The 12,241-nt window shown below is 38.9% G+C and overlaps 1 protein-coding gene and 1 long non-coding RNA gene across 2 annotated transcripts in view; one reads left to right on the top strand and one right to left on the bottom strand.

Annotated features, from left to right (window-relative positions):
* Positions 1 to 7,444, bottom strand: part of si:dkey-112m2.1 (transmembrane protein 132C) — an 89,450-nt gene extending 82,006 nt beyond the window's left edge. Inside the window, exon 1 of the mRNA XM_035526730.2 lies at positions 6,427 to 7,444. Coding sequence (XP_035382623.2) covers positions 6,427 to 6,472 — 46 coding nt within the window. The 5' untranslated portion in view covers positions 6,473 to 7,444. The remainder of the gene's footprint in view (positions 1 to 6,426) is intronic.
* On the top strand, positions 7,084 to 7,776 carry LOC145659060 (uncharacterized). The gene is made up of 3 exons (XR_014125046.1): positions 7,084 to 7,155; positions 7,265 to 7,332; positions 7,439 to 7,776. It is a non-coding gene; the product is annotated as an uncharacterized LOC145659060 (long non-coding RNA).
* The last annotated feature ends 4,465 nt before the right edge of the window (positions 7,777 to 12,241 follow it).

Below are 12,241 nucleotides of genomic sequence, written 5' to 3' on the forward strand. Positions count from 1 at the left end.
TTGCAGAGGGAGAACATTCTCACTATGTCTGATTGGCTTGCTAGAATTGTCTCCTGATCACTGTTTCTCACTATTGGTTGATCTAATTAGTCTCACCCTTCTCTCAATAATATGGTAGCTCAGTGGTTAAAGTATATGACTAGTAATTAGAAGGTTGCCAGTTCAAGCCCCCTGCTGCCAAGTTGCCAGTGTTGGGCTTCTGAATGAGGCCCCTTAGCTCAAATTATACTCAGTCATAACTGTAAATTGCTTTGGATAAAAGTGTCATCTAAATGCTGTAAAGTTAAAAGTCTATATCACTACTAAATGTTGTTCTTTACCTATAGCTTACATGATGCTTCACATTGAGGAATCTTCAACTTTCTCAATGGATTACTGTAGATGCCTCTGGTATCTGTGTTTTGTCTGGTTTAGAATAGAATATGATCCTTTTTGAATGTGTTTATGACTTGATAGTATAAAGCAAATAGTCTTCTGTGAGCTGTCTGGCCCTGAACTACTTTCCTAAGAGAGGACAGAAACTAATGTATTTTCTGATCATATTCTAACACTAAATCATATCCATTACTTGATCATTCCACAAATATAAAAGCACACATTCTAATGTTCCCCACATTCAGAGAACTCATGGTTGTCCAATGTAATGGCCTTGGCTCTGTAAAAGCAAGTAGGAACTCCACCATGGTCCAGTTGCAAGGCTAACCAGATACCTTGCTCGTATGTATGTTGTGTAATTTTAAGTATTTTTTGGTTGGTTGGCTGGTTTTTGACAAACCTTGCCATACAATCGATCAATATTTTTATTCAGTTATATTCTTGACATGCACAACTACAGGGATACTGTCTTAAAGCGAGACAGCAGTCTGAATGAAAAGTGGGTATAAAGAAATTATTTAATGCAGCAGTCTGCAGTCTCTATTCATTCTTATTTACATTGTAATTTATGAGGCCTGGTTCTCAATTTTGTAATCACTGTTAGTTAATTGAACAGTTATTGTAGCTGGCTATTTTGTCACATCTGACTCCTAGGTAAAGGGAGAGTGGGAAATCTGCTGGACCCAGACTATGAGAACTATGATTTCAGTACTTCCGACAAATCTACTGCATGCCATGCACCCAATCTCAACTACTGAATAACTGATCAAAGAAATTCTCATGACAGACAGCTAAATAAAAACAAGCACAAAAGTACTTATTATTAAGGAGAGGAAAAAAAGCCACAGGGAAAATGATATCTTTCTCTTGCATTTGCATACATCAAAAAGGCACTGGTGTGACATTAGCGCAGCCCTCAGATCTGTGGTCAGGGATCTGCTTCTGCATACTCAACAGTGTTCAGAAGAGGATGAGTCAATCTCCTGCGGATGTAAATCTCACCTGACAAATCACCATGGGGTAAATTAATAAGATTAGCATATGAAAGAGGTTTGGAAATCTATGACAATGGGATGGGGAAAAAAGCTAATTACCCCTGAACACACGTGGAGAGTCTTACTTCAGTGCAATGAATAAAAATTAAACAGATGGAGTATTTATCTGTCCATAAATCATAAAATTAATATAGAACATTTCTTTTTAATCTGGTCATATGCACTCTCTTACTGTACCTCTGAAACCTCAATCAGAATTATCCAAATGAGGAAATAACAGGAGACTAATAGTTTCCCACATGTAGCCTATGACATTGTAAACACTAACTGTAACCTAAGCATGTAAGTGTTAGTGTGAGGGGAAAAAACCACACACACTAACAACATAGCAATTAAACCGACCATAGCTGTTTAAGACCAAACAATCAAGAAAATCAAGGATAAGTGGCCAAAAGCCAAAATGCTTTCATTAGTTAGCATGAACAAAGCCACTGCACCATTTCTCCACCTGCTGGAACTCCCCCCCCCTCCTCCTCAGAGACCAAAGCGCCGTGTTTATGGAGATTACACACACGGGTGCAGAGAGCCCAATTACCTGCAGCAAATGCACTGCGTGAAGCTCCAGCCTACCACAGCCCACAGCGAAACAAAGGGGATTTTATGGCTCAATTTAAATCCAGGGGCTTTGGCCCTGTCTCCATCCCCTCTACATGGGCCTTTTAAAATCTGATTTATCTCCCTGGGTTTAAAGCAGACCTAAAGGCAAGCCAGAGGCACCACAGCCTGGTGCTTAGTACAGCTTCTGGGGGTCGTCCAGGACTTAATGAGTTAGGCCAAAACCAGCAGAGGGAAAGACCCATTTTCTTGTGGTGAGTGGATCAGATCAACCAGGAGGGGACAAAAAGCAAATACATCAAACATCAAAAGGCTTACAGAGGAAAACCAGAGTGACACCTGGGGTTCCCAGTTTACTGCACAGCATAGGAAAATATCCAACAAAACCTTGGCCTGCCCTGATTGGATAACCATCCTGATTGGAGGACAGTGCTGATTGGAGGTTTTACTAGGTACAGTGCAGTGAGGGAGAAGTACACTAACCATGGGGGATCCAGAGGAAGCAGGTGGGAGAGGAAATTGCCCATCACTCTGCTTTTGCTGTTGTATCTGTCAGCTGTAAGATGAGAAGACAAACTCGAAAGAGCAAAGAAAGACAGAAACCATTCACTTCCACTGAAATGTAGCCAGGCTACAACTAAGCGGCAGCCTTCTTCCTCCTGTTCTTTCAGTTCAACAAACAGGAGAAGGGCAGAGACAAAGGCAAACAGGAAGAAGAGGCGTACTTTAAGGCACAATAAACCCCCATAGAATATATAAATTATGCAAATTTCAGACAGATTTCCCAGTGGGTGTGGCTAAATTATGAACTTTAGGATTGTTGTGCAGAGCCGGTTGTAGCTTGCTTAAGGACTATATGTATAATGAAAATGTAGGTATAAAATGAAGCCTCAACTGCAGGTCTTTTGTTTTTTGGGTGTAATCAAGCCTAAGTAATAATTTGACATTCATTAAGCAATTTACATGTGTTCACACACATATGTATGTGAACACATATACACAAACACATGAACCCATACAAATGAGATCTAAAAAGACAGCAATATGGCAGAAGCAAAATAGCAGAAAAAAAGGTATGGAGGAAATCTAAATGTTTTTTGTCTACTCTTAGATGTACTGTGTCTGATGAGGAGATTTTCTGAGAATATGAGTAATCCAAATCACAAAAGGCAATGTGAGAACAGACACTGTAGACTACATGAAACCATCCATTTTTTACAAGGTCTACTAAATTAGAATTAGTTTTTTTTTTTATTCTAAATGTTTAAATATACCAAATATAGCAGTTCTTTTTTTCTATTCTGTTGCTCTAGGCAATGTTGCTCAAAATTGGAAAAAAAAACTTTTAATACTCTGCAGTAGTTTCCTGCGGTTTAGATTTTTGAGTTGTTCACAAATAGAATGTAAAATTTGGTATTTCTTGTGTTACATCAGCACTATTCAGTTTTTTTTTTCATACGAGACATATGACTTCAGACTGTCATTAAGTAGTTTTGTTTAGATTAATTAAAAGACTGGAGGTTTAATCAAACCTTTTTAATTTAAGATGAAGACATTTTAAATAGGGGCTTGTTTATGTGAATCCCAGAAAAAAAACACTGAAACACCATTTTAAACACCAACTCATATATATAGCCTGCTTTTAACCTTCTGAATCCCCTCTTGGGAAAGATCTGCTTTGTGTTTGTGTCTTCATCTCCCTACCACATTCATTACTTAGGATTTAGGAAGACTTTTGAGGCGGCTTAATTTGTTTTAACAAAGGATGCTGAGATTTTAGCATGTCATCTTGCTGTCAGAAGGTTGACAGATGCTGTTTTAAACTCACACAGCCCCAGGGAAGACAAGGAAAATATCTGAACTGGAATCAATAGAGAATTGGTGGATGAAAGAGTGAAGAATCAAAATGAGGAAAATGAGCAGAGGAGGATACATTTCAGTAGTGGGAGAGAGAGAGAGAGACATATGACACATAGACAGACGGACAGACAGACAGACAGACAGAGAGAGAGGCAAGCATGAACCCTCTCCCAGGCCATGCTGGGTCTGGGCATGGGAAGTGCAAATGGTAAGCTGTCTGACTAATTCCGAGTTAGCTATGGTAATGTGTCCAGGCTGCCTGCTGAGAGCTGCCTGTCTCGCTGGCTCTGATGTTGTCTTGTAGTGGCAATGAGTGTGTGCACAAGCACTCCCCTCCTCAGGAGCAATGTGCAATATTCCCACTGGTTCCAGTAATCTGGAAGGAGTCCACACAAACTTTCATGATAATGCATGCATACTCCTAGCATTTTCTACTCAATGAGACATGGAATGTCTTTTGATAAAAATTCATTGTGGAAAACATATTCTTCACAAATCCAAAGATGCAGGCCAGACCTATTCTCTGTTATAATAATACAAATTCTGAAGATTGATCGCAACAGTGTGCACTTTGTCTAATGCTTTCAAGATACTAAATAAATAAATAAAAGATTTATGGTGGAAACCAACATGTTCCTCTCACAAGAAGGGCTGCGCAATGCTTAAACGCAGCCGTGGAAAATGTGAACATGGAAAACGTGTGATGCAAACAAACTAGACAGCTTTGCTTAGCAGAGCTCTTAAGGAGGCTGTCAGGTGGCTGCTGATTTATTTGGGCCAGGTCCAACCACACACTGTCCATGTGTTTATTTTTATTGGTACTGAACAGGAAGCAGCAGAAGATTGCTGGCAGCTGCCCTGCATTATGAGAAAGGTGATTACGGCCCCCGTCTCTCCATAGCCAAAGATCAGTGAGACAGAGACAGACAGCTCTTGTAATCACTCTTAATAGCCTTGTTGTTTCTGTGAGTGTGTGTGGGTAATGACGCAGGCACACTGGTTGCAGTTCACAGGGGAGCCAGTATCGTTTCGTCGCCTTACTGCCTTTGCATTGACGGAACAACAGGTGCCTTTGCAACATTCTCAGGCAGCCAACACAGTAGTTGACTTTTCTTTCTTTACATGCATTCGTGGGGGGGGGGGGGGCTAGTTTGTGTGTTTCTGCTTTTCCTTCTTACCATGCTCATCACCACTCGCTGTGGGGGGAAACGACCTGTTATGATCCTGCGTTAATCTGAAGAGGACCAATCAGTGTAATGTACTCCTCTAGTCTCTGCATCCAATGTTTACGACCTCTATTTCCATATTATGAAGCTCATAAACTGTTTCACTACTGTAGGTAGTGCTGTTTGCTAAATTAATGATGGGAGTCAAATTGTTTGCTTGCATGCTTGTGAATTGCTTTATTTGTCTCTTACAAACTAGCGCTATGATTTTAAGTTACTGGACATTTTGTCTAAAGCATTGTGGTATGTTTTAAACAGTCATATTTTGCAACACAGCAAATATGTTGGTCTTTGGCCAATTCAGAGCAGATAATAAATCAAAGCCCAGTAAATGAGGAAATGAGCACTCAATAAAGTGAGTGTGATTCAAATCCCAGTAAAATGATTCACATGTTTATTTCTGGAATGAGGGAATGATTTTGTCAAAAGGAAACTATTTAAAGGCACCGTCTTCTCTCTAACTGCCAAATATGTCATATCCAATATATATATTTTTTCTTTACGAAAAATATTTTTGAGAGATAGGTTTGCAATTATATTTCTTTGCTTTATGAATATGAATTCTTGTCTCCCATTTCACCAAAACTACTGAAAATCTAGCTTTTGTGGTATGACCTCTGGAGAGAGTCATGGAACAAAATAAGTTTTTGCAATACAGATCCCACTTGTACGCATTGCTTTAACCCACTTCACACACATTAGACAACCCCATTCATGAAATTCATATTTCCATTAAAATTGCCTGCCTTGCATTTTAGGCAATGCTAGGCAAGTGTATTTGGAAAGCACATTTCATATAAAAAGGGACTTCAAAAGTTCTATCATCTTTATAGCGAGACATCCAGCCCAATTGATGCCATTTGATAATTACAAAGGCTCATTAAGGCTCAGTCCCCCTGTGCTACTGTGCGTATCAACATTAACACAATATAAACATTTCTGTCAATGATTACACATGGTGACTCACGAAGAAGTAACACCCTGTCTTATTATAAGTGGAGTTCAGCAAAAGTATTCCCACCATTACACCCAGAGCTTCTTGCTCTATGTTGTAATAGTTTGTGAAATTGAACATAATGTAGTAGCAGAACACTACCAACGAAAACAGTCATTACCAGAATGGAATGCTTCAATTAATTTATAGTAAAGTCCACGGTGATCTAGTACTTTAAAGCAAAAGTAGCTAAGCATATTTCCCACATGCAGTCCGAATTTAAACTACAAAGGAGCCACATGCGTTAATCGCTCGTACAGCAGCTAGTGAGCTGAAGCACATTTACAGGTGCAGCGGGCCGTGCTATACCTTGAGGAGGCTGTAATTCCGCTCCAATAGAAAAGCACTTAAACAGACTCACCTCTGCAGAGCAGAGAGAGGATGAGCCAGGCTATGCTGAAGCGCATCGTCTTCACCCTGAAGTTCGAAGAACAGGTCAGAGGGCTCCGATCACTCTACCTTATCCCTCCTTCTCAGACCGGTGAATCCCCGCTCAAAAGACGATGTGGGAAGCTTTCATTTCTGCTTCAGTGACTAAAAGGCTTGTTTTTCACATAAAACTCACTAGTTTGGTATTCCGTTCATGCTAAGCGGAGTCGAGCAATTTAGTGTTTACTTAAACTAGACGATCTAGACAGTCATTATTTGTATTAGAGACTACTATTTGATGAAGACGCTGAGAAGTCTTGCGCCACAGAAGCAGTGAGAACATTGATTCGAAATACGAATGAGTTCATCTTATATGCAGCAATTTTCGTCTGGAATTGCTTAAAGCCACAAGTGTCCGCAATTTTTTTTATTTTTTTTTGTGTTGATAACAGGTGCATCCGCAAGGCGCTCAACACTGATCCTCCAAGGCTTGGTGACGCGAGGGGGGGTCGAAAGACCTAAGCGCAAAGTTAATAAGCACTGCTGGAGATCGGTACAATTTTCACAAATTAAATAACTGCCCAGCTCAATTATTTAAAATCGCCGGTGCGTCATGCGTAGGCGACATAACCTACAAACCCAGTAGCGTCCTCGCTTCAGAGACAAAAACGATGTCTGTTCCAGACTTTCGCGAGCAGGATATGTGGCTGTTGGAGAACACGTAAGAAACACATTTAGTAGCCCATATCTTTAACATCCTAGCTTATAAGAAACAAAAAGACATTCAAAAAAGTAGTCCTTTGATTTTCATTCATGTAATGTATTTCAAGAAATGATCGGCTATTGTTCTCCCGTCCCGCGTCGTGGAACAAACTTCGGGTGCATGGCACGGATGAATGTAAGATGTTCAAAAAGTTTGTACAAATAGGCTACTTTTCTCAGTCTGTGCATGAAGTCCACACCGAGTATTCCAAACACATTTGCTTGGCTTTTCTGCTCCGCAGCGACAGCCACAGTGAGTCATGATAGGGGGTTCGCTGTGATAAAACCGAGCTGAGTGCGCCTGCCGACTTGGATTGGAGAATGTGCAACTGGGGGCGTCACGTCAAGAGGACCACACGGCGCATCGATGAATAATGACATTAATAGCTTTTTCCAATAAAAAAAGAAACGAATATACTTCTATATGTAATAAAATAACTTGCAAATCCTTCCATTTTTAATTTGCACACGTTTGTACATCCACCGAAACACTTCGCTGCAAATACTCTATGAAAATAATACATATAAGACAATATTAACTAAACGCATTCCTGCAAGCAAACGGTTTATATTCTTTAGGCTAAACCACTTTTCATTTAGATTTGTGCTATTTGGGGTTTAAAACAGGTTCTTATTGGTAGGCTGTGCTACCTTTAGGTCACCGACTGAAGATGCTCTAAGAAACGACGTCGCCATCTAGTGTAAAAATAAAATAAAATAAAAAACGGAAGGAGCTCTTTTGGAGTTGTTTCATAAAACTTATTCTTGTACGCCTGGCCATGCTTACTAGTAGTGCACTTTATGAAGAATTATTTTACAAAGCATTTAAATTCACCTGCCACGCAACATTTTAGCTTACATTTTTTTCCACAACTATTACAGTTAAGGGTTAAATAAAACAAAATATATTCTTTCAATAAATCAGACCTTTTTGAAGAATATTTTTTGGGGGGGGGGTTCTACTGTACAAAGTAGTGCTAACCGAAAAGAAGACTTTTAAATGGAGTTTTGTAAAATATTTAATATGCAATTTTAAAACTGAATCAGCAAAAGTCCCAACCGTTAAACATTCCATATCTCCATGACTTCCATGAGGTCACTATTTTCATTTACAGAAGGAAGCAGGCCTGTGTATACAGAATGTCCTTCTGAACATGGATAAAATGTACTATTTCAAATGGTGCTGAATACCCCGGCACAAACAACCAGGCAGCAATTAGTGTCAGGTCACAGGATGTGTCTAGTTTTGGGCAAAAAAAGGTTTCTAAAAAGACCACATTCTCAAGCAGTCACTTTGAGGAAGTAACAAGCTTAAACATCTTGCATGGAGGGTATAGAAAGCTTTCTCCCACTGATGTCACAAAATTAGGCTATTTAGTGCATTATAGTATTTGTTATCATATAATGGTCCCATGTGAAATTTCCATGTAATGAAAAGAATTGCTTCTCACTGTGTGGAGTAATGCACTTAATGGCAGTAACAGCCATAAAGAAATGAAGTAAGAAATTAACCTCTCACACACTTGGCAGTTCCCTCTGAGCGTCAGCATACCTCAGCCTGAACTCCCACCATTGAATCGTCTCTCTCTCTCGTCTCCACGCGTTCCCCAGGCTGATTGCCATGACCCTTGTCTCTTAACGCTAATGTCAGGTAATTAACATTTATCAGTTTCTGAGCAAGACCTTTCCCCTGAAGAGATGTCTCGGCTGACCTGCTCTTTTCCAGCATCCCTGGCCTGCATTTCACTCATTACCAGCCCTGCTCTGAGTGAAGAGACCTGCTAACTGTCTTATGCACACATTAGGGTGGGTAACAGAATGACAGTGCTGGTCTGATTTCAGGTTTCTCATTATCATGTTAATCCGGAGAAGACAAAGGCTGCTGGTCTTATTATTCACGTCTTGCCCCTTCCAATGCACAATACAGTATGTTTTGTTGTTGGTGATTGTTTGTTTTTCCAAAGTGTCGCCAGAGGTCATTGCAGTGTCCAGTAAAGGTTCTGGGTGAAATGGTTACTGTGTTGTTCTACTCACTTTTAATGAATGACTTCTGAGGATAGTGGATTCGACTTGTTTTATGAACCAGTAGGAGATTAGAGTCACATTATTAACATCTTCAGTATGGAGAACCATTAGAAGGTCTCTGGATGGTTCTGGCAGATACATTCATAATAGAAAGACGCACTGTGACCAAAAATAGGAAGCAAAACATTTCATTTTGTAATTCCAATTTATTATTTGTTCTCACATTCAACTCTCTAGTGTTAAAACTACAAAATTAAATCTTTTAAAACTGGCTATTTTTTTGTGCTCTTATGTTGTTTTTCTTTTATCTACAGGCATAAACATAAGAATTTGCTTATGAAGATGTAGTACTGTAATGTAATGCTTATATCACCATAGTTAAATAAACTTATAGTGAATAATATAAGCCTTTGTAATAAAGTGTGGTGAAATTATTCAGACAGTATTAATTCCCAAAAATGTTTGCTGAGAAGCTTCATAGTCCTATACACCAGCTCCCATGAGGCTGATTGTGATAACAGTGCACTACATGTTAAGACAATGATAATATAATTATAATGGGCATTAGACTTTGTGTCATGTTTAATCCATTTAATAGTATTATAGGCACTGGGCAGATCTCATTATGGTGTGATTTCAATGAAATAAAACTTAAGCTAATAACTGTTATAACCATGCCTCCCAGTATCTGAAGCTGTTTGTTTTATCAGTGTCTTATAAAAATAGACAACCTTAATGACATTAGCTAATGAATGTGCTGTCCTGTTCAGGATTTAATATACACTCACTGAAGTCACGTCTATCTAACTTACACCAGCCAATTATCATGATGCCTTTGGGAGCAGCTTGAGGAAAAGGCATTCATGGAAAAATAAGTATAGTAATGATTAGCACAAGTGTGATGTCTGTTTGTTGAGAAACGTCACCTTTGCATATAGCAATTAGTACTGCAAAAACAAAAGAAAAGTGAATTGATGCTACTGTTTAGACTACTACAAAAAAATAAGGAATTTTTAAAATGTGAATGAATCATTAGAGTATATAGTTTATTTGGCATGACATTCTTAATGACCATTAACATTATTGCACATCTCTTGCTAAGTGCTTAGTAAAAACAAAATCATGAATAATGGCCATACACTTTGTACTCTCAGCCAGTCCTAGGCAACATGCTTTCAAATATTTCAGTTAGCAATTACTAATGTTAATGAGAAAAAAACTTTAAGCGCATTATATAGAGGAGATGATTCAACATGAATATAGCTATATAAATTATAAATTATAGCTTCAATCTCAGAAAAACTCAATATGTAATCTATACAGAGAGAGTGGTCTAAACCATAAGGCCTGCAAATTACTCTCTACTGCAGAGTCAGTGACTCACACTTATGTGTGAATGTTACTCAGTGCTCAGCCTAACTAGAAAATATTCCCAGTGTAATAAACCCATTTCAGCAAATCAAACCGGAAATAGTACATGCTGCTTTCGGCAAAAAAATAAGGGCCATCAGGCCTCAGGAGGTTAGGCCTTCATGGCTCCTTTTTTTCTTTGCCAAAAGGCAGGACAGGAGATTAGCGTTCTGCTCTGAGCTATCAGTGGAGCTCTCTGACACATAGAATCCTTTCACTCTTCCCAGCCTGTAATCCAGCACAGAGGTAACTAATACAGACACAAATAGATTGCATCGTGTCCCCTCACAGCCTTTCCTCAACTTTAAAAAACTTTCCCTCATTAAACCAATCAGTAACACTCAGACTGGAGACACCTCTTAAAGCGTAGAAGGACTGCCTCTTACACCCGCCAAGCACTTTAAAGCCCTACATTGGGAGTCTGAAATAGAGAAATATCCCTAAATAGAACTCAGCTGTGCATGAGTACAACATTGTATGAAATATATTTTATATTTTTACCATTTTTTCTTTTCTTTGTACAATATCATCATATTTCCTGGCTCCAGGGCTGCTTTTAGAAATTTGTTCTTTCACACCTTGATTTCTCTCTTGCCTTCAACAATCAAACAAATTCATTAAAGGTCTGTATCTTACCCACAGCCTGGATGAGGTGTTTACACATTGGTCCTGGCTGCTGTCAGGGTGAAATATGCAAGTGCTTAACCTTGGTGAGCTGTAGAAACTGGAGGGAACCCAATGGGTGTTGAATTGCAGGGCTTGCATGTTTATAATGAGGAGAGCAAACTGCTGCAGAACATAAAGAAGAGAGTCTATTGCACATTAAGCTGCTGAATGTTTTACAGTGGGTAATAAACTCCTGCCTAGCTAATCAAATTCACAGAGAAAATATCATCTTTCAAAACTTCAAGAGACCTAGATCACATCCTCTACTCTTTCTCTTCTAGGGCATTTTATTGATAATCATAGACAAAACCTGTTTAGCCTGTTACAAAATTCACACATTCTAACAAATCTGAATAAGATCAAGTTTTTGACATGCACCTCAACTTGGCATGCTAATAAGTAACTGTAACATTTTAGGGGAGTGGTGTGTATACACAGTGTACAAGAGTTTTGGAAGAAATCTAATTAATGCAAAGATGTATAACATCTAAATTTCTTTTTTTCATCTAAGTGAACAACTGCAGTTAATCTGCCCTAATGTTAGCTGTTAGGAAATTAGTCTATGTACATCAACTGCAGAACAGTAGCTCATAAGAACATCTCTCTCTCTCTCTCTCTCTCTCTCTCTCTCTCTGACCATTTAGGCTAATCAGGCCTGACATTATACAATACACGGAGGTGCTAACAGCACTGCACTCATTCTGTCTGACACTACATTCATGTGCACCTACAAACGGTCTGATCACCATTACAAATAGCAGGGTAATCACGCCCATTGTTCATTCATCCATAGATGATGTCTTAACACATGGTTCAATGTATCTTATGATTAATTTGGTTCATAAGTTGTATGTAATTAAGGTTCTACTTCATCACAGTGAATGGCAAAAGGAGGGCATTGGATAGAATAATGAAGTGTTCTTCAAAATGGAAATTACATGCAA

The sequence above is a fragment of the Electrophorus electricus genome, chromosome 8, assembly GCF_041902795.1.
Source record: "Electrophorus electricus isolate QZ-2024a chromosome 8, ASM4190279v1, whole genome shotgun sequence".
Taxonomy (NCBI): Eukaryota; Metazoa; Chordata; class Actinopteri; order Gymnotiformes; family Gymnotidae; genus Electrophorus; species Electrophorus electricus.